At 40.9% G+C, this 24008-nt stretch overlaps 1 protein-coding gene across 18 annotated transcripts in view; it reads right to left on the bottom strand.

Moving 5' to 3' along the window:
- TENM1 (teneurin transmembrane protein 1) overlaps positions 1–24008 on the bottom strand; it is a 1403901-nt gene that overhangs the window by 12931 nt on the left and 1366962 nt on the right. For all 18 annotated transcript variants that reach the window (XM_073361279.1, XM_073361281.1, XM_073361273.1 and 15 more), the window contains 3 exons: positions 21477–21649; positions 16542–16777; positions 6292–6588 (listed from right to left, as the gene is read on the bottom strand). In XM_073361279.1, the coding sequence (XP_073217380.1) occupies positions 6292–6588; positions 16542–16777; positions 21477–21649 (706 nt within the window). The remainder of the gene's footprint in view (positions 1–6291; positions 6589–16541; positions 16778–21476; positions 21650–24008) is intronic.

The raw sequence follows: 24008 nt of genomic DNA, 5'->3' as shown, positions 1-24008 counted from the left end.
GAGATACATTGCTAAAAACAGCCACTAGATGTCACATCTGTTCAACATAAACATGCAGTTGCCCAAGTATTTTATCGGGCTGCAAATAGAGCAGGATTTTAGAAGTGAGCTTTGGGTAGTCAGTGGTTTTTATAAGAACAAGTAAATCAGTGTGACCAAATTAAGTAAAAAAATCTTTCCTGTACTATCCGCATGGTACCCTACCCATAGGAACCTTAATCCTAGCTCTAAGTGCCCTACACATACGAACCCTAACCCTAGGGCGGGAAGCCCAACCCACAGGAACCCTAACCTTAGCTTCAAGTGCACTGCCCATAGGAACCCTAACAGTAGGGTGGGGACCCCTACCCATAGGAACCCTAACCCTAGTGCAGGGAGCCATAGGAACCCTAACCCTAGCCGTAAGTGCCCTACACTTATGAACCCCCCCTCAAGGGCAGAGAGCCCTACCCATAGGAACCCTAACTCTAGGGCAGAGAGCCCTACCCATAGGAACCCTAACCCTAGCTTCAAGTGCTTTTTAAAATTAAATTACTAAGAAAGGAGGGATATTTGTCCACTATTAAGGCTCCAGAATACAATAATTAAACTGTAAAGAATGCTAATCTATCCAAGGAAAAATTTATACCTATAAACTGTAATTTTAGGAAAGCAAGGTGAACTACCTTATTGATTTTTTAATAAAACTAAATAATTGTGGCCACATGAGGATTGAGACAATTACAGCTTTAAAAATCATTACAAAATGTATACAATAAACAATTATTTCTCAGTGCGACCCCACAAGCCTTTCAATTGATGTACAGGGCTTTGTCAGACCAATCCTGAATTTGCAATTTGTGTTTGGAACTCTCATTGGTGACAATGTCAATTGTATGTATGGAGGATCAAGTCCATCATGTTTGACTTTCATTAACTCCCATAGTTATATGCAGCGTTATCGTAGCGGTGTTGGTCCCAGGATATGAGAGAGACAAGGTGAGTGAGATAGTATCTTTTATTGGACCAACTTCTGTTGGTGAGAGACACAAGCTCTTGAGCTTATACAGAAGTTGGTCCAAAAAAAGATATCTCACTTCCCTTGTCTCATTAACTCCCATGGGAATTACAGTATAGACCAAATCCTGGTTCCACTTGAGCCAGTGGAAGTTTTGCCATTTATTTCTGGGGGACCAGGATTTGGCCATATGTGTAAAAACTGCAGCACATTAGCTTATACATCTATGTTTGTGAACTCAACACAGAGTAGGAAAAGACAAACTGGCTTGGAAAAGTTGAAATACACAAGCCCTTTTACAATTTCAGGGCCAAAGAAAAAATATGGTACCTTCACAAGCTATTCTCATGGCACTGCCTGAATATGAAACCAAGCAGTACCGAAAACCTGTTTACTTCTGAGTTTCAGCTCAATATGCAGACAAAGGAGTTCCTGACAAATTCATCTGAACCAAACTTCAGAAACCTTTATGGTTTGTCAATCTTATTAACAAATGGAGCTGCCACAATGTGTCCAGATAAGGGAGGACTCATATTTTTATGTGGTTTCCAAGCTATATGAGGATTCTCTCTGGGTTAGATTCCAAATTTTTGGAGGATCAGACATAAATACCTTAAAATATGTACAGCAGAGGATATCTTAAAAGTACACATTTACAACTTTAAAATGTATAAATAACTTAAAAATAATTGGATTTCCGAGCATATAATATCACCTATCAGCTTTATTGCTTGTCTTGCTAGAGTCATTTCTCCAGATTCCTGTGGTTAACAGCTTAGAAAATGTTTGGAAACTCATGGTCTCTTGGATATTTTCAATGGTTGCCACTATCTTTTTTTAGTTGTAGAGGACGCTGTTTGGAGATACACTTCCAGTGTGTACTGAAATGCTCTTGAAGAAATGGCACACAGAAAATATGATGCTCCACCTTGGAGTATGCAACTTTGGTACCCTTGTTATGTGACCTGTATCTCTAAAGAGAATTGCAGATAATGGTTGTTGAGGAAACTCTGTCATGAAGCCTTTACCAAAGTGGAATAATTGTTTCCATCTCCTTTCATTTTTTTTCAAAAAAGTGAATACAGTGCTCCTTGGAAACCAATATCTTTATGCACAGGATACAATATAGGCAGTGGTACTATAAGCTTTTTTACACTGTTCCATAATCCTGACCTAGAAGGGCCACCTCTGTAAATCAGAGGATAATTCAGTTTCAATATCCTTTAAGTATTTGACTTCTCAACACATCTCAACACAGAATGACAACACATGTCAAAAGTGAGGGTGGGTTTTGTGGACCCCTGTCCACTTGGAACTGGACTGAGCCCATCAACACATTTTATATAAGTCATTAACAACTCTCAGATGCCAATGACCTTTGCCCACTGCTGATCTTGGCAGATATGAATCAATGACCTTAGAGGCCTGCAACTTTCCTTCCCATTTTTAATGCAATCCGAACCTTATCTTCCTTTACACTTGAAAATCACTTATATATTTTTAAATATATTATTCTAATGAAGCACATTAGCTGAGGATCCGGGGACCTACAGGCCGGTAAGCCTCACCACAGTCCCTGGAAAAATCATGGAGCAGGTCCTCAAGGAATCAATTCTGAAGCACTTTGAGGAGAGGAAAGTGATCAGGAACAGTCAGCATGGATTCACCAAGGGCAAGTCATGCCTGACTAACTAATTGCCTTTTATGATGAGATAACTGACTCTGTGGATTAGGGGAAAGCAGTGGACGTGTTATTCCTTGACTTTAGCAAAGCTTTTGACACTGTCTCCCACAGTATTCTTGCCAGCAAGTTAAAGAAGTATGGGCTGGAGGAATGGATTATAAGGTGGATAGAAAGCTGGATAGATCATCGGGCTCAACGGGTAATGATCAATGGTTTCAGCTCTAGTTGGCAGCCAGTATCAAGTGGAGTGCCCCAAAGATCGGTCCTGGGGCTGATTTTGTCCAATATCTTCATTAATGATCTGGAGGATGGCGTGGATTGCACCCTCAGCAAGTTTGCAGATGACACTAAACTGGGAGGAGTGCTAGATACGCTGGAGGGTAGGGATAGGATACAGAGGGACCTAGACAAATTAGAGGATTGGGCCAAATGAAATCTGATGAGGTTCAACAAGGACAAGTGCAGAGTCCTGCACTTAGGACGGAAGAATCCCAGGCACTGCTACAGACTAGGGACCGAATGGCTAGGCAGCAGTTCTGCAGAAAAGGACCTAGGGGTTACAGTGAATGAGAAGCTGGATATGAGTCAACAGTGTGCCCTTGTTGCCAAGAAGGCCAATGGCATTTTGGGATGTAGAAGTAGGGGATTGCCAGCAGATCGAGGGACGTGATCATTCCCCTCTATTCGACATTGGTGAGGCTTCATCTGGAGTACTGTGTCCAGTTTTGGGCCCCACACTACAAGAAGGACGTGTAAAACTTGCAAAAAGTCCAGCGGAGGGCAACAAAAAGGATTAGGGTGATTGAGCACATGATTTATGAGGAGAGGCTGAGGGAATTGGTATTATTTAGTCTGCAGAAGAGAAGAATGAGGGGGGATTTGATAGTTGCTTTCAACTACCTGAAAGGGGGTTCCAAAGAGGATGGATCTAGACTGTTCTCGGTGGTAGCAGATGACAGAACAAGGAGTAATGGTCTCAAGTTGCAGTGGAGGAGGTTTAGGTTGTATATTAGGAAAAAACTTTTTGACTAGGAGAGTGGCGAAGCACTGGAATGGGTTGACAAAGCCCTGGCTGGGATGATTTCATAGAATCATAGAATCATAGAATATCAGGGTTGGAAGGGACCTCAGGAGGTCATCTAGTCCAACCCCCTGCTCAAAAGCAGGACCCATCCCCAATTAAATCATCCCAGCCAGGGCTTTGTCAAGCCTGACCTTAAAAACTTCTAACGAAGGAGATTCCACCACCTCCCTAGGCAACGCATTCCAGTGTTTCACCACCCTCCTAGTGAAAAAGTTTTTCCCAATATCCAACCTAAACCTCCCCCACTGCAACTTGAGACCATTACTCCTTGTCCTGTCCTCTTCCACCACTGAGAATAGTCTAGAACCATCCTCTCTGGAACCACCTCTTAGGTAGTTGAAAACAGCTATCAAATCCCCCCTCATTCTTCTCTACCGCAGACTAAACAATCCCAGTTCCCTCAGCCTCTCCTCATAAGTCATGTGTTCCAGACCCCTAATAATTTTTGTTGCCCTTCGCTGGACTCTTTCCAATTTATCCACATCCTTCTTGTAGTGTGGGGCCCAAAACTGGACACAGTACTCCAGATGAGGCCTCACCAATGTCGAATAGAGGGGAACGATCACGTCCCTCGATCTGCTCGCTATGCCCCTACTTCTACATCCCAAAATGCCATTGGCCTTCTTGGCAACAAGGGCACACTGCGGACTCATATCCAGCTTCTCGTCCACTGTCACCCCTAGGTCCTTTTCCGCAGAACTGCTGCCGAGCCATTCGGTCCCTAGTCTGTAGCTGTGCATTGGGTTCTTCCGTCCTAAGTGTAGGACCCTGCACTTATCCTTATTGAACCTCATCAGATTTCTTTTGGCCCAATCCTCTAATTTGTCTAGGTCCCTCTGTATCCTATCCCTGCCCTCCAGCGTATCTACCACTCCTCTCAGTTTAGTATCATCCTCAAATTTGCTGAGAGTGCAATCCACACCATCCTCCAGATCATTTATGAAGATATTGAACAAAACTGGCCCCAGGACCGACCCCTCGGGCACTCCACTTGACACCGGCTGCCAACTAGACATGTAGCTATTGATCACTACCCGTTGAGCCCGACAATCTAGCCAACTTTCTACCCACCTTATAGTGCAATCATCCAGCTCATACTTCTTTAACTTGCTGACAAGAATACTGTGGGAGACCGTGTCAAAAGCTTTGCTAAAGTCGAGATACAATACATCCACTGCTTTCCCTTCATCCACAGAACCAGTAATCTCATCATAGAAGGCAATTAGATTAGTCAGGCATGACTTTCCCTTGGTGAATCCATGCTGACTGTTCCTGATCACTTTCCTCTCATGTAAGTGCTTCAGGATTGATTCTTTGAGGACCTGCTCCATGATTTTTCCGGGGACTGAAGTGAGGCTGACTGGCCTGTAGTTCCCAGGATCCTCCTTCTTCCCTTTTTTAAAGATTGGCACTACATTAGCCTTTTTCCAGTCATCCGGGACTTCCCCCGTTCGCCACGAGGTTTCAAAGATAATGGCCAATGGCTCTGCAATCACAGCCGCCAGTTCCTTTAGCACTCTCGGATGCAACTCGTCCGGCCCCATGGACTTGTGCATGTCCAGCTTTTCTAAATAGTCCCTAACCACCTCTTTCTCCACAGAGGGCTGGCCATCTATCCCCATGTTGTGATGCCCAGCGCAGTAGTCTGGGAGCTGACCTTGTTCGTGAAGACAGAGGGAAAAAAAGCATTGAGTACATTAGCTTTTTCCACATCCTCTGTCACTAGGTTGCCTCCCTCATTCATTAAGGGGCCCACACTTTCCTTGGCTTTCTTCTTGTTGCCAACATACCTGAAGAAACCCTTCTTGTTACTCTTAACATCTCTCGCTAGCTGCAGCTCCAGGTGCGATTTGGCCTTCCTAATTTCATTCCTACATGCCCGAGCAATATTTTTATACTCTTCCCTGGTCATATGTCCAACCTTCCACTTCTTGTAAGCCTCTTTTTTATGCTTAAGATCTGCTAGGATTTCACCATTAAGCCAAGCTGGTCGCCTGCCATATTTACTATTCTTTCGACACATCGGGATGGTTTGTCCCTGTAACCTCAACAGGGATTTAGTTGAGGTTTGGTCCTGTTTTGAGCAAGAGGTTGGACTAGATGACCTTCTGAGGTCCCTTCCAAACCTGATAATTCTATGAACTGAAACAAAAATCAAAACTAGTTTAATTCCACATGCCACTTATTCTAGCATAAACGTGTTACCACTCAATTTTATAGTTCTGCATAAATTTTTCCTTTGGGAAAGTCTCTTTCAAAAAAGTGAATAAACTTGTCAAAATGAAACAAAGGGAAAACATTCCACCAAATTTAATTTTAATACATGCCCAACGACAGTTTTCTAAGTGATGACAGTCCAAAGACATTTTATCTAAATACATAATTGTTCCCATTTACAGTTAAAAAGGGTTCTTAGTTACTTTTACTGGAGGCTTACCATGACAGTGAATGTATTTACAATTTAGTCTCTATATTGAGATAAATTTCCTGCCTTCAATATAATAATCCATTTTTCAATTGATTTACCTTTTCTAAGTATGTGTAGCTCCATATTTTACCATCTGCCCATGTTCTGGAAACTATCTTTCCACTTGGATCATACTCCATTTTCTCAGTCCATGTTCCTCTCTGAATGTAGGTCACTAATCCTGAATGTGAGTAAGTGATGTTGACTTCATTATATTTGCTGATGGGTGACCACAGAATTGGACGTCCCGTCTGGTCATACAGAATCCGAAGAGTGAATTTTCGATGGTCATCATAGATCTTTCCTGTTCTGGTTACGTGGTCAAAATCAATGGATAACAGGTTTCTGTTGTGGGCCTAAAGATAAATATGTAAGAATAATGTGTCTATATACAATTGCAGCATTTCTATGACAACTAAATGATCAAATATAGTAATTATTAAGGATGAGAAAATCCAAAGTTTCAGCCCGTTACAAATAGTTGGAATATGAAACTTACCTAAAAGTAAAACGTGAATTTTGCTCCCCAATTTTGGGACTCTGATTTACACAAGGAGGGAGATATTTGCATTTGCCCCCTCCCTGTATTTATAAAATTGCATTTAAAATGTTATTTTACTTACAAGGTTTTAAGGAAAGTGAATCCAGAAAGTGAAGAAAGTGAGACCTTTCAGTTTAAAGTGTATGCTAGTCACAATGTTCAGGGCTGTATTGTTCACAGTTAGTCTTACTGATTCTTTGTTGAAATAGCAGTGGCTTTATGTAACATCAGCTTGTCCCCACCAAAGCATTTCCATAGGTGTACTGCAATATGGCTTGCCTTGTAATAAGCAATCTGCCACCTGCAAGGAAAGACCCAAGCATGCTACAGCTGAACAGCCTCTCTGGTTGTGACAGACTGATGTTACCCAGGGCAACTGCAACAGCTGATACACTAAATGAAATGTATACAAACAGAACATCTTCCCAGGAGAACTTTTGTGAGGTTATTAGCAATTGCTTTGGAATTCAGAATTAGCACGTACTATTAGCTTCCCTTGACACAACTAAATCTCTTACACCTATCATGTTTCACATTTCAACACATTAGGATTTGCTTTATGCAAAACCTCCAATTCGAACACGCTAAAATTTCCTTTCATCTCTGTTCTTATCTTGTCCCAAGTCGTCCTCCTTTCTTCATCTTTCTTCTTCCTGTGTGTTGACTTCCTGACTCCATGCAAGGAAAGATGTGAAGCTGAGCTGGCTCTATATATTAACACAGACATTCTGCTTTTCCTAATCTCCATTAATATTGATAGCATAGTTACTATTCTGTGGCTGTCGATATTAAGGTACACATGAAAGTAGTACCAAAAATGGAACAGATATGTTAGCAGACACACACACTCCACTCACGTCCATAAACTTCGTCACATGGGATCAGGGAAGCGGACCATGAGGGAGTGAAGGCAGAAGAAACTGACCGATAGTGGCAATCGATCCAGAAGAATCAAATAGTTCCATTGTCCGGCCACACCGGAAGAAAGACTGGAGGCAATGGATGGGGTTTAATTAGGCTGCAATTTTATTCACTTAAAATATCTGGGGGTACACAGCATTAAATTATATAGTGCAGGTCATCATGCTTTTTTTAATCATTTCCATGTAATCCCCAACCTGACCCCAGCCATCCTGTTTCTGGGACTGAACCATCCTCCCCTGTAAAAGGATTAAGGGGGCTAGAAAAGGCTCCCCTTTGTACCAGACATAGGAGCTCCAAACCACCCTTGCTCAGCACCCTTAAGGGATGCTTTCTTTTACATCCTTTTCCAATCCATTTTATCCAATAACAATATCCCTTTCATACTGAGTACCTGCACTGGCCATCTACCACACGTTTTATGAACTAAGATGTGACATTATAACCTAAATCCCCTGCCCCAGCAGGGGTTCCAAACCTGCTGGGGGGAAGGTGAAAAATCCCAGCCCATCTCAGCCAGTCTGGCGTTGAGGGAAAAAATCCTTCCCAGCCCCATAGGGAAAAGTGGAAACGAGTGTAATGACCACAGTGGATCATGAAGGAACCTGGTGCTTTTTCAGATTCTATCAGTGGGACGGTCAGAGTTTGCCAGCCCATTCTCCAGGACTGCATGGGATATTAATACCCCGCATCCTTCTGGTCAGCTGCTGGGGCAGTGACACCCCTCCCTGGCACCCCCTCTCCTGTCCAGCTGTTTCCTGCTTCTTCCCATTTCATACTAGTGAACTTTCCCCCTTCCGCCACATTTGCTAGCAGTTGCAGGGGGAGCCCTTAAAGGAGCAACAACCCTTTTTCTTCCAGTCAGCAAGGCAAGGACTCACTGCATAAAGTTGCAGTGGGCACTGTTAGATGGAATATATAGGCCTAAAAAGTAAAAAATGTTAACATAATCCAGTTGCTGTCCATCATTAAACAATGTTAGACAAGGTTCAGGGTTTGGTACACCTCTGTATAGCTTGGTATACCTTAGCTGGCTTAATGCCATGACAAATACACCATTAAAATTCCTTTGAACCTTTTCTTAAAGGTACAGAAAAAGAAGGAAAACAGTTAAATCATTTAAAATGTAAAGTATTGAATAAGGTTTTCATTTTAACCACATCCTTTGTTCCCTTTTCCCTTTAGCTCGAGAGAGTTTTAGAAGGAAAAACCTACTTGCCTGACAGTCTCTTAAATGGTATTTCAAGACGGTAATAACTGTTCCTTTTGTGGAAAAAAGACATTATTAGCTGCAATGGGCGGGAGAGGTTGTTATTGCTGTTGTTGTTAAAGTCAGATCCCATTTCCCAAGAAGACAAAACAAGACAAACCCACACAGAAGGGGAGAGAAAAGAACAGCAAATAAAGAAAAAGCAGCTTCTGTCTCTGGTGTTGACTTTCACTTGCAGTCGGAAAAACACAGGCACCAAACATGGCCTTATCAGCCACTTCAAGACCTTGCAAAATTGTCCCAGCATCGGGCTGTTTAGGGCATTGCTTTTAGTTACCTCTTTTTGGTCACAGACTTACAGCAAAAAGAAAAGGAGTACTTGTGGCACCTTAGAGACTAACCAATTTATTAGAGCTTGTTTCAAAAGTACGGTCATGGTCAGCTAACCCAGACTCTTATTAGACATAAGGAAAAAGGAGAGAGAGAGATAGAAAAGAGAAGAAACTAAGGTAGGGAAGGAAAAGGGCACATGGAGGGAGGAGACAAGGTCTTACATCCCAGGTGGAGTTCGAGATTTAGCCAAAATTGGCAGAGGTGGTGATGTCATCTGGCTCCCTCTTTCTGGCCCAGTTTGGTCAGCACATCTTTCAGGATTTGGATGACGAAGGACCTGGATCCCAGGAGATGGTAGTGGTAGAAGCCATGATGGTGAAGCTCACTCCAATAGCCATTCCCCCTGCCCCAAAGTCTCTTTCTTTAAGAACCGCAAGGGGGAGTGAAGGGTGGACTAGCCCATCCTCTCATTATTTTGTCCAAAAATTAGGCCTAGTTTTTGACACACCAATTTTGGTTCCATTCTTTTCTTGTTTACCAAGAATGATCTTAACATAATGCTTGCATTATATCAGGAGGCCTTTTATTTCCCTTTTCTACCTTTTCCCATCAACATTTTTGTTCTAGGTTCTTGTGGCATTGTATGAACCTACACTCTCTTTTTACCAATGATGGTAAATTTGTAGACCCAATTACCACAACATCACATATTGGATGAGGAGGGCAGATTGTGGTTGCATAGTCTGCTCCTCATTAGAGTTCACAGCAGTCGACAATAGCAATTAACAGTGCCAGCATTCTTCTGTACACCAGCTGTCTTGATGCACGATATCCATGTCCTGCAACACTCCTGTTACTCCAGCTTCAAGTGTCTTCTGAGCAGAGAATAGACTAATCATACTATGTTGTGTCAAAATTTGTGGACAAATAAGTTAAATTAAGAAGGCAATTCCAATCCTGTGAGGTCCAAATGAAAATTTGAACCCAGATCTCTGGCAATGAAATGCATCTTCCCTCACATATCTCCTTAAATTTTTCAGTCACCAAAGACAATCATTATTATCATTATGCTCAGTTTTAATTAGAGATGTGCAATTATCAACTATCATCTAGGGAACCATAAAATAGATTGTTTATTGACTTGTTTCTTCAAACTACCAGTGCTCAATGCTTGCATTAATTTATTTTGAACAATAAATTGTGATATAACTTCTCACAGCAGGGATGCTGTCACATTGTGTGTTTATACAATGCCCAGCACAACAGAGCCCTGGTCCTAATTGTGGCCTGTGGGTACAGCTCTAAAATAAATGTTAAATAGTACTAGCCCACGCTGTGGTTCACACATAGTGTGAGTGATTAAAAGGAACATCTTTTCTGTCTTTAGATACAAATTGTTTGAAAACCTAGAAGAAGCAGGTGTTGATTCTTTAACTATCTTTCCTGTGGTTTTATATATATATACACATCTCTAAATTTAATAGTGTTCCTTTACTACAGTTGTAAAATACCTACATACTTCAGTAGATGGCTGTAACTATTACATTTTATGTTCTAATGATAGTTAAAGAGCCTAAGTAAAAAGTGATTTTCAGTTCAACTACATTTGTTGGTATATTTGTGTGACGGATATTTCTTAGTAAATTTACTTTCTCTGAAACCAGGATTGGTAATAAAACACATTGAAAAGAAAGTAGAGGATAAATCTTGACTAATATTCTTTTACCATCTATGTGTAAATTTAATGTTCTCCTTATTATTAATATTATGATTGTAGGGCAATCTAAATGCAGACATGACTCAATGAATAAGAATCAAAAACAGACCAGAAAGGGATGAGGCATATTCACATCTTGCTGGTTTTGTAAAATTCAGTGTGTTATTTCTGTTTTTGTTTTTTATTTTATAATTCACTTTTCAGAAGTGCAAGGCAGAACTGGATTTTTAGAAGGGATTGCCTTTAGAAGGGAACCCTCATTTCTAAGCCAACACAAAAATGTTGATTTGAAATCGCAGTTGTTTTGCTTAAAGATGGTTTCTGAAGTCTCTGCACAACTGAGTAATGAGCTAATGTGAGGAAAGTGAATTAGGATATTCCAATATCCAGCACAAGTCAAATGTGCGCTTACAAACTTTGCCTACATTGTGATTTTCCCATGCCAATAAGGAGGAACTGGCTATCAAAGAACCAGATCCTCAGAGGATGCAAATTGTTGTAGTTCCACTGACTTCAATTCTCAGACCTAACGTGTACCAAAAACATATAAACTAGTCTGCAGGTATGTGTACATTCTTGTATGTTCAGTGAAGCCAAACTAATTAACACCACCTGAGGAACTCACCCAATAACTGTAAAGTAACTAGTTAGAGGACTGATAATATTATGGAAAAAATATTTGTTAACCAGTATAACAAACATATCTGTTCAAGCCCGTATCCTCAAAACTTCTGACTTGAGTTTTACACAGCAAGGTCGTTTTTTTTTTTAAGTGCAAATAAGTGGGACTAGCCAGGCATCTAATTCTCAATTTTGTACAGTCACTTGTAAAAAATGGATTGTATTCAGTTCTGAGTTCCCTAAGTTATGCAAAAGAAAGGAGTAAGCAGCACCGAATTCTAATTGATATATTACTATGCATCATGCTCATTGGTTTTAACAGCAGCCTTTGCTTCATTTTCAGAAGTCAATTAAAACAGAAGTTCAATTGATTAAAAAAAGAAGGCTTGCTAGATTAAAATTCATGTTAAAATGCCTGTTTATATGTAGATTTACTATTAATATAAAGACTGCACATACGCATACGGACTGTTTTGCACATTTGGTGAAGGCACTAGGTCAGAGCATTCTACACTTTAAAAAGTTATGTTTAATTTCAGAGTTATCCACCTGATTGGATTTTGGGAGCCTGTTGGCCCCTACTACAGCATTCTATTTACTAATGTGCTAGATCAGGGGTTCTCAAACTGGGGGTTGGGACCCCTGAGGGGGTCACAGGGTTATTACACAGGGGGTTGCAAGCTGTCAGCCTCCACCCCAAACCCCGCTTTGCCTCCAGCATTTATAATGGTGTTAAATATATTTTAAAGTGTTTTTAATTTATAAGGGGGGTTGCACTCAGGGGCTTGCTATGTGAAAGGGGTCACCAGTACAAAAGTTTGAGAACCACTGTGCTGGATCCTCTTCTCGGTTCCATTTCTGGGAAGAAGAATTCTTACCATGCAGTCTTGCTACTTTTAAAAAACATAACTTTTATACCTTTCTTCAAGGCCTGCTACTAGCATGGGTAAGCTGTCTCTCCTCCAAGGATGAATTAACAATCCTCTGGGGGTGGGGGTCGCATGCTTTTGTGCTGCCTATTAATGGGGACTGGGAATTAAGAGCATTAGAAAGTCCTAGAGAGGAAGAAGTCTTCTACTTTTATAACCTGGCTCTTTTTATCCTACTCCCTAGTTGTCTGCTTTTAAATTTATTTCCCTATCACTCAAACGCATTTGTATTGGTTGCTTCAATGGACTGAATTACTTGGCTACTTTAACCACATCAGTGCTAAATTTTAAGTGAAATAATTTGACCTGAATTCTGCCCTTCATTCTCAAAACTTTTGGATTGTGCCACCTGCTTTTTTATTGAATTTTGAGGACTCCCGCAAGTCTATTCATCTCCAGTGAGAATCAGCCTAAGCCCTGGGGCCTCCTCTTACACATATTCTCAAAATCCAGCATCATATTCCCACATCACTGGCTTTCCAAGGCATGATCTAGCTATTGTAGGGCTTTATACGGTGCCTATCCCCATATTATCAAGTGCTTAGTAGCTTTATTTTCAAAATGTGACCCAATATGAACTAAGGCCGAAGTGCCACTTGTTTTGATTTGTATTCCAGCCCGCAATTGACATAACTTTTTTGTAATTGTACCCACATAATAGTTTTCAAAGATTTGTCAATAATAAGCCCTAAATACCTTTAATTTATGTAGTCTATTGGCCTCATGCTTTTTATTTGATTTTTGTTGTTGATGCTATACTGCTTTTCCTTTTCAAAGGGCCTAGTTACCTTGCAGGATGCAGCTCTCTCTGTGAAAACCTAATCTGCACTGATACTCTGACTCTGTGTCTAACTGCATTGTTCCTCACAATTCCCTACATCTCCCTGACTCCTCCTTCTCTATCACAACTAAATTAAAACTTTTGTCTTCAGTGTCAAAGCCCGACACAAGCCCGCTATGCTATATATTTGACTTGTGACCCTATGCCCACTTTATCAACAATACCAGCTTAGATACTCAGTTTGTCCTTTCTCTTAGAAGTATCCCTGATCCTATTCACAAGCATGGAATGCCTTCTCTTGCCCACCAAGCCATCACACGCTCCTCATTCAAGTCACTCCAGAAAGCTCACCTCTTCCAGGATGCTCACAAGAAGTGACTCATTGCTAGCCACTCTCATAGCTTTAGTATTTTTTGTTTATAAAAGGTGGGAGAGAGGAAAATAAGCAACCAAAAATCCTAACCCAAGACCCAAAATGTACTGGTACCTATGCTCAGTGACCATGTGAGCTCCCTTGTTCAAGATACAAAATCTCAGATGAACTTGGCACAAAAGGATTCAACTTTAAAGGGGAAAAATGATTTTTACCTTACACTTTAGAAGACAGAGCAAAAATACACTTCTCCCATTTGTATTTAAAATGATCATTTAATCTAGTGTAATTAAGTTCAAATTGCCCCCTTCCCTGGGAATATCCTCACGAGATTTCTCCCCTGATTGCAAAGAGGTGTGGTTAGAGACAGAATCTCATAAGAGTTTTCAATCCAGCACTTACATTTTCAGAATCAGAAAAAGAAGACTAGCATTCTGGCAAGAGTGGAGGAATGTGGTCCCCCACAGGTTGGGCCCACAAATCCTGCTGACACCTTGAGATCTGCGCCTTAACCGCATCTCTGGCTTTGCTCTATGGCAGTGGTGTTCCAATAGAGCAGGAACGCCTCTAACCTGGGCTTCCCAAAGAACCATCCCCCAAAGGGGAATTCCATTGTGGAGCGGGAATGGGGGTGGACATGGATATGAAGAAATAATATAGGTAGAATAATATTCTTTGCCAAATCCTGTCTTTATCTCATCCAGTCCAATCCCAGCATGCCATTGTTTGCCCTCCATCTTCGTGTAGCTATCGATGGTGTCTAGGGGAGAAGAAGACTCTTCCATATAGGCAGCTGAGATGCCTTTCTGAGCCAGAGAGGGGATCCATGTGTAGATGGTCTCTGTGGTGTGCAGATCTCAAAAGTACAATCAAGCTCTTTTTAATTTACCATAATGACGATACAAGATGATACTATTGTGATGTGGCTGGATTTTTTTGGAGGGGTGGAGCTTCCATGACAGTATGTCAAGTGAGTAATACACTGTAGATTCTCTTACTGAACGGAACAACAAATGGACTAGCAATTTCATGCAGTTTCAACTCAGCACTTGATCTATGGGTGCTTTAGTTTGTTTATAATTTTTCAATAAATGGACATATTTCACTCCTCTAGGCCCAACCCACTTGTGAACCTTCTCCTTTTTTGGCATGTGCTCTTGAGGAAAACAAAGGTGCAGATGAAAATGAGTTAAAAGAACATGGAATGAAATTAGCCAATGGAAAATTTAAGGGGAATATCAGAAAAATATTGGGCAGAATGAAGCACTTGAACATATCACAACATGAGGCAGAATACATAATCAGATACACCTTTTACATTGATCACTTTTATGATTCAATGCACTTAAATATGTGTTTTGCAGTTATTTAAGCACAGTCTGAAAGACTTACACAGAAATGAACCAACTGTTGAATTGCACCTTGAAGGCCGTTTGAACCACCCATTCATTCCTACAACATGCACATTTGCCAATAGAGTACATTAGAGAACTGTTCAACCACTTTCCCGATCATAACGAAAATGAGGATTCAAACTGTGACAAAGAAGAGGTGACCTGGACAATCTGAGGAAATGCAAGGGAAACCAAATGAGGCTTTGTCCCATATGCAAGATATTTGTGAGGAAATTATGATCCAGTGGTCTGAAAGGCATTTGGTCTGACAGTTTGTTTAATAACAGACGGGTGCTATGTCATGATAACCACACTCTGATCACTGGTTGGGTTCATGATTCACTAATAGATTCATTGTCTTTTTGTTCTGTATTTGTACAGCCCTAAGCCTAATGGTCCATGGCTATGGATCCTAGATGCTACAGTCATACAAATAACAAGCAGTAATAATATAACAACAATTAAATACTTAACAAAGAAGTGAACGTGTGCATACATTATCCAAGTTTAAAAATGGGGATTAAACTGAATAACTTCACACATTTTGCTGAGAAAAAAATCATGTAGGACTGACAACCAAGATGCATCCTTGAAATATTTGATTGCATACATTCACCATTTAATTTGGCATAAGGTAAGATAATACATATGTATGCATCCCATTGTTGCTAATCATTACTTTGAATATAAAATATTCCCACTCATTTTACAGGTGTTTCAAGCAGTGTTTGTGTCAAAAATATAACTGATTTCTTAAAGCACTTTTTTTTTTAAAGAAGTTAACAGTTGCTTTGGGTCTTACTGTTAATCAAACGCTGAATGTGACCATCTGTCATTATAATCTGTGAATTCTCAGGAAGGAAAATACAAACCAAGGATGCAATGTTAAAAATGATTGTTTATTAGGGACCAGATTGTGACCTGGCTAATGCACTCATACAGGGGAATGACAGATGCAAGTTGTGTCATGGGTACCATAAGGAGAGAGAGAGAACAGCACCATGGAGGCGTAGCTTTGACTTGCCCTAATCTTCCCCTTCTGCCAGATGTACTGGCAAGTGCAGTTCAGCAGCGCCCCAGCAGAAGTAATCTGCCCCAGGTACAGCACTGGGCAGCTGGCAGAGATTACCTCCACCCAGAATAAGAAGGGAAGTCAGGACGCAAAAACTCACAATCTGCTACTGGGGCAGAGTAACTACATGTTGCCCCTCACCCTGGGCTTTTGTCACAAATCACAATTTAGCTCTTGTTAAAAAATAAAAAAAAAGCAATTATATTGGGAAGTCAAGTTTAACAACTAAAATCAAACAACAATGGATCAGAATCCCCGTGAACTTTGGAGAAACCATTTGCATGTGAAATCTGTGGCTAAGGACTAACTCTAAAATATAATCTTCCTTACGATTTTTATAAAGAAATAAATTTCAACATGACTGAATTCAGTGGTCTTCAAAAGAAATGCTGCACTTTACAAAAGAGGAATCCTTACCCGTAACCTTCTCTCAAATGCTGAGATATTGCCTTTGGTCTGCTCCTTCCTTTGCCTCCATTCTATGAGGTTTGAATTATGCTCTCCAGGTAATGAGATATTGCACTTTCCCAAAGTGGGGTTAACAACGCCTGCAAGAATGTGGGGCTCTGTGTTTAGAGTGATCTCCATTCCGCTGGCAAAGGTAACCCTCAGCGAACCATCTGGGCTGACCCGATAGATATTCTGCGTGTTGTCTGTCAATAAAACAAGAAAATGGGGAAAGTTCAGTTCTCCAGCTTCATGAAACAAATGTTAGATGTGCAAAGGTATGTTTGTCCATGGTTTATAGGCAGCTGTATATGTACCAACTTCTGTATACGTTTGTAACCTGGAGGCTGCAGGTCTTCAGACATGTAAACAGATTTTCAGTAGATTTAGGCCTTATTATTTTCATATTGGAGACATCCTGAATAAAGGGCATCTGCCTTCAGATCATAGGCTTTTAAAAAAGTGAATTCATCAAGTTGGCTTTTTGCCAATTTGACAGTATGCTGATGATTAGTCTGTTGGGATCAATATGCCACTTATATAGTAAAGCTTATATAACCCTTAAATGAAGTTAACGAAGAATTGAGGTTGAGTCTGACAGTTATTTCTTCAACTGTCTAGGATAAGAACCTCTCCCCCAACTCTGTTCTTTTTAAGCCAAAGCCCTATTTCTGGTTGTGGGAGGATTTCCCTGGCACAGATGCTGTGGAAATCAGTGATAAGGCTGCCTTCTGAGGACCCCCTCCACAAGCCCTGGCATAGGGAGTATGTCAGGGGTGCAGCTGGCAGCAGGAGGGAATATGTCAGTGGTGATACCAGAACATGAAATGCTGTGAAGAATCTAGGCAGTGCTGCAGCCCATAGGGCACCCACTTGAAGCTGCCATAAGCTTAGATAGGCTTCAAGTATAATCTAAATTACGCTGAAGGCCTCAGAGCAGCCCTGGATTGGAACAGTGCTCAGGTGGTTTAAAGGCACCTTAAGTCTTCCTTCCCCAGGCTGTGAATTCTGTGCTGCACCTCTCAGGGTACATCTACCCTGGAGCTGAAAGGTGTAATTTCCAGCTCGATGAGACATACATACACTAGCTTTTATTGAGCTTGTGCACTAAAAATAGGGTGTAGCTGCAATCGCTTGAGCAGAGGCAGTAGCTAGCCACCTGACTATGGACCTAGGGTCTGGGATGGGATTGTAGTCAGGTGGTTAGCTTTGCCCACCACTCGGACTATGGTGGCTACACTTCTATTTTTTGCTTGCTAGCTCAATCACCTCCCACCTTCTATAAAAAAACCTCTCACCACCAACAAAAAAATTCAAGGAGGAAGAAAAACTATTAGTAGACTGAACATTTTAGAAGCGATTTTGTTAAATGACCTCAGGAATCTGAGGCAGGGCATTTAGTCATATTTCAGCAAGAGAAAAGGAGTACTTGTGGCACCTTAGAGACTAACCAATTTATTTGAGCATGAGCTTTCGTGAGCTACAGCTCACTTCATCGGATGCATACCGTGGAAACTGCAGAAGACATTATATACACACACAGAGACCATGAAACAATACCTCCTCCCGCCCCACTGTCCTGCTGATAATAGCTTATCTAAAGTGATCATCAAGTTGGGCCATTTCCAGCACAAATCCAGGTTTTCTCACCCTCCGCCCCCCCCCCCAAACTCACTCTCCTGCTGGTAATAGCCCATCCAAAGTGACCACTCTCTTCACAATGTGTATGATAATCAAGGTGGGCCATTTCCTGAATAGGTCGGAATATGAACAAGAGGCTGCTCGGCAGCTCTCCAACACCACTTTCTACAAGCCATTACCCTATGATCCCACTGAGGGTTACCAAAAGCAACTACAGCATTTACTCAAGAAACTTCCTGAAAAAGCACAAGATCAAATCCGCACAGACACACCCCTGGAACCCTGACCTGGGATATTCTATCTACTACCCAAGATCCATAAACCTGGAAATCCTGGGCACCCCATCATCTCAGGCATTGGCACCCTGACAGCAGGATTGTCTGGCTATGTAGACTCCCTCCTCAGGCCCTACGCTACCAGCACTCCCAGCTACCTTCGAGACACCACTGACTTCCTGAGGAAACTTCAATCCATCGGTGATCTTCCTGATAACACCATCCTGGCCACTATGGATGTAGAAGCCCTCTACACCAACATTCCACACAAAGATGGACTACAAGCGATCAAGAACATTATCCCCGATAATGTCACAGCTAACCTGGTGGCTGAACTTTGTGACTTTGTCCTTACCCATAACTATTTTACATTTGGGGACAATGTATACCTTCAGATCAGCGGCACTGCTATGGGTACCCGCATGGCCCCACAGTATGCCAACATTTTTATGGCTGATTTAGAACAACTTGTCCCCTAAAGCTGAGGTCATACCTCAGAAAACAGAAGATTCAAATGTTACAGAACTTTGTAGAGGGTCAATATACATTTGTATGTGCTCCTACGAGCAAATATGGTACAAGTTTAAATAATACTCTACTTGCGCTATATTGATGACATCTTCATCATCTGGACCCATGGAAAAGAAGCCCTTGAGGAATTCCACCATGATTTCAACAGTTTCCATCCCACCATCAACCTCAGCCTGGTCCAGTCCACACAAGAGATCCACTTCCTGGACACTACAGTGCTAATAAACAATGGTCACATAAACACCACCCTATACTGGAAACCTACTGACCGCTATTCCTACCTACATGCCTCCAGCTTTCACCCTGACCACACCACACGATCCATCGTCTACAGCCAAGCTCTGCGATACAACCGCATTTGCTCCAACCCCTCAGACAGAGACAAACACCTACAAGATCTCTGTCAAGCTTTCTTACAACTACAATACCCACCTGCAGAAGTAAAGAAACAGATTGATAGAGCCAGAAGAGTTCCCAGAAGTTACCTACTACAGGACAGGCCTAACAAAGAAAATAACAGAACGCCACTAGCCGTCACCTTCAGCCCCCAACTAAAACCCCTCCAACGCTTTATTAAGGATCTACAACCTATCCTGAAGGATGACCCAACACTCTCACAAATCTTGAGAGACAGGCCAGTCCTTGCCTACAGACAGCCCCGCAACCTGAAGCAAATACTCACCAACAACCACATATTACACAACAGAACCACTAACCCAGGAACCTATCCTTGCAACAAAGCCCGTTGCCAACTGTGCCCACATATCTATTCAGGGGACACCATCACAGGGCCTAATAACAGCCACACTATCAGAGGCTCGTTCACCTGCACATCCACCAATGTGATATATGCCATCATGTGCCAGCAATGCCCCTCTGCCATTTACATTGGCCAAACTGGACAGTCTCTACGTAAAAGAATAAATGGACACAAATCAGATGTCAAGAATTATAACATTCATAAACCAGTTGGAGAACACTTCAATCTCTCTGGTCACGCAATCACAGACATGAAGGTCGCTATCTTACAACAAAAAAAACTTCAAATCTAGACTCCAGCGAGAAACTGCTGAATTGGAATTCATTTGCAAATTGGATACTATTAATTTAGGCTTAAATAGAGACTGGGAGTGGCTAAGTCATTATGCAAGGTAGCCTATTTCCCCTTGTTTTTTCCTACCCCCCCCCAAGACGTTCTGGTTAAACTTGGATTTAAACTTGGAGAGTGGTCAGTTTGGATGAGCTGTTGCCAGCAGGAGAGTGAGTTTGTGTGCGTGTGTGTGTTTCCGGGGGGGGGGGGGGGGGGGATGGGTGAGAAAGCCTGGATTTGTGCTGGAAATGGCCCACCTTGATTACCATGCACATTGTAGGGAGAGTGGTCACTTTGGATAAGCTATTACCAGCAGGAGAGTGAGTTTGTGTGTGTATGGGGGTGAGAGAACCTGGATTTGTGCAGGAAATGGCCCACCTTGATTATCATACACATTGTGAAGAGAGTGGTCACTTTGGATGGGCTATTACCAGCAGGAGAGTGAGTTGGGGGGGGGGGGGTGGAGGGTGAGAAAACCTGGATTTGTGCTGGAAATGGCCCAACTTGATGATCACTTTGGATAAGCTATTACCAGCAGGACAGTGGGGCGGGAGGAGGTATTGTTTCATGGTCTCTGTGTGTGTATATAATGTCTTCTGCAGTTTCCACGGTATGCATCTGATGAAGTGAGCTATAGCTCACGAAAGCTCATGCTCAAATAAATTGGTTAGTCTCTAAGGTGCCACAAGTACTCCTTTTCTTTTTGCGAATACAGACTAACACGGCTGTTACTCTGAAACCTGTCATTCAGCAAGAGAGTGACCCCTATCAGAAGGGATGATATCTCACTAGATTAGCGCTCCCAGGGAATTCCCATGGTAACTACAGGTTTCTACTCAGAATCTTGGTATTCATGACCGACCTTCATGCACTCAGCAGCTGATATGGGTCATGTTTTGTTGTTATTCCTATAAGAACTACTGCTAGAAGGTGGCATTGCCAGGGATGAATTCCCCATATCAGCCACTGATGGCATTTCCATATCACAGTGTCAATATGGCAAGTCAATCTTTTGCGTGGTATTCCTTAGAATGACAAAACTAACTGCATTAAAGACAATTCTTACCACTTTGATATTGAGATATTAAACGGTGTTACTCATAAAGTCTAGAGGTAGCAGAGGTTTAAAAGAACAGTGTTCCCACTGACCTCTGAATACACTCATAGTTGGAAGTGCACCCACCAATAGTCCATTTCTAGTAGTTACTTTGGTAGTATAATAAAACAGGAACTAGAAATTTGTGCTGAAGTTGGGAGGAAACAATCAGATAAAGTAAGGTGATTTTTTTGGCAAACTGATAAAAATGCAAACAGCTATAGTTTCAAATTTAATAATTATGGCGAAAGAAACAGAGGTGCTTTAATTACCTTGTTTTAAAGTGTATATAGTAGAGGTAGCTGAGAAGTTTGTAGCTGTGATAACATTTTCTCTGTTTGACGATTCAAGTTCTACTCTTGTTAGTTTTTCAACATCACTGTGGAAACTGCTGACCTCACCCGTTGGAAACGTTGCATTAGTCAGGTGGCCTTCAAGGTCATACCTCAGAAAACAGAAAATTCAAATGTTACAGAACTTTGTAGAGGGTCAATATACATTTGTATGTGCTCCTACGAGCAAATATGGTACAAGTTTAAATAATGCCAACACTGCACAATAAATAAAAAGGTAAATTGTTGACTTTAATTAATGTTAAATGTTGTGTTAATTCTTCTACTTTTGAATTCTTTATCTCTGATTTGAGGTATATTTTTTAGTACTGCTGGATAAAATAGGTAATAGGTCAGTGTAGTGTAAAACCACTGTCTGAATCACCTATATCATGTTAAGTTGCAATATGTACAATCCGTGGTGATTTAAACGTACTTTGATGTGATATAGGAAAGCTGCCACTAGAGGTCACTCTGCCTTCAGATAACTAACAATGACATTTTCTAATATTTGAATCAAACTAAATCCTAGTTCTTAGATACTGCCAAATAGAAACATAATATTTTGTTGCTGAAGTTTAAATATTTAAAATGTATGATGAAAAATCCAATTTGTAATGGTTATATTGCCTGCTTGGTACTTACTTATATGAGTATTTCCCATGGAATTACTTGAGTAAGAACTGCTCAGCATGACACAGGGCAGCAGTAACTGGACCTAAACATTTTAGATAACCCATATTTCATCAGTGTTGAGTGAATTATTTTATTTCAGGGAACATTATGTATCAGCCCACATTATGAAAAAGTGAATAATACACAGACCTGGAACAACATCTCAAATGGATTTTCACTTCTACAAATATGTTTGTACTCTTTTAACTGAGGTGACCTTCTGAACAGTAGTAAAGTAGAATGAAAGCCTGGTCATAGACTGACCCAAAATCTCAGTCAAACTGGTCTCTTTCAAGGCTCTCATTTGATTTTGTGGTTTTATTAATATTGTTACTACTTAAGATAATTGTTTTAATTCTGAAAAAAAATCACATTTCATATCTCATCACTGCAAGTTGTTAACAAATATTTAAGCAGTACTATTTGGAATTTCAATGATATACAATAATATACTTTTGACTTCTAGCCAGCTGCTTGATGAAGGTGATTGACTAACCCCTCTCTGAAAAAAATTATGCAGAACACCACTCTGTGCCTGGCATTGCTACATAATAAGGCCCCAGTCCTATAGCTCCCACTGATGTGAATACTTCTGACCCATCCAAGTGGACACATTGAAATTACAGGTCTACCTACTTGAGTTAGGACTAGTCATGTGAGTAAGGGCATATTTCTGAATAGTTAGATTATAATATTTTAAAGTCTTTCTCCCCATATCTACAAGACACTATGAGGCCAGATCTCTGATAGTGCATCAAGTGGTGTAGTTCCATTGACTTCAATGGAGCCATTCCATTTTACAGATGCTATCTGACCATGCTCTTTGCTTAATGTACTGGCAGCATTACTGTAGTACAAAAGACTAAATTAGCCAAACAATGTCCATGTGGCCTGAAAAGTATTTGTGCATAAAATGAGGGAAGAAGTTTGGATTCCCCATAAAAAGAAAGAAGAGAAAAATACAGCAGATGTTCTTTTCAGACGAAAACATGTTTCAGACATAACTGCTGAACAGTTTGCTTTTTTGCCAAATTAATTAATCATAGCTAGAAATATTATAGTTCTCTCTCTCTCTCTTTTTCTACTACACTCATATATATTATAAACACTTGTATACATTCCATCCCCCATATTGGTTGTATGGAAATCGACCAACTACACAGCTGCTGGTTAACCTGACTAATTCAAATCACTATTGTTCATCATTAGAAAACTCTCCATGAAAGTTGGTCAATCATATTTCATTTCCTGCCTGATTGAACCGATGTAAGAGGCTAGCTGGAACATTCAGATTGCCTATTTTTTATTGCCCCTTTACTGGAACTCATTTGAGAATAAAATGTAGGGTCTGATTCTGCCACCCTAATGATGGCATATGATGGTATACATAACTCCCTACGCAGTTGTGCTGATGAAAATGGGACTACAGGAAAATATGCTACTCAGGGTCACTGTAGATGTAGATATGAATGATTATACATTTAACAATAAGGGCCAGATTGCAGAACCCTTGCACTGATGAACATGTATCCAAATGAGTAATCTCACTGAAGTTAATGGAACTACTCACATAAGTGAGAGTTCACCAACCTGAGTATAGATTCCACAATCTGGCCATAAGATCTTTTTCAGTCCCCTCCAAAAAAAACTCCTGAAGACCAGTGTGACGTTGCACTCTATATGATTTTATGAAAATATGCTAATGAGTATAAATATAATGTAACTGGAATATGCTTCATGCAAAAGGTCTCTTGTAAGGTATCATTACAAAGCTTATAATCTACTAGTATGGTCATC

This window comes from Lepidochelys kempii, chromosome 9 (assembly GCF_965140265.1).
Source record: "Lepidochelys kempii isolate rLepKem1 chromosome 9, rLepKem1.hap2, whole genome shotgun sequence".
Taxonomy (NCBI): Eukaryota; Metazoa; Chordata; order Testudines; family Cheloniidae; genus Lepidochelys; species Lepidochelys kempii.
The sequence above is the reverse complement of the archived record's forward strand: the minus strand, read 5'-3'. Positions and strand labels throughout refer to the sequence as shown.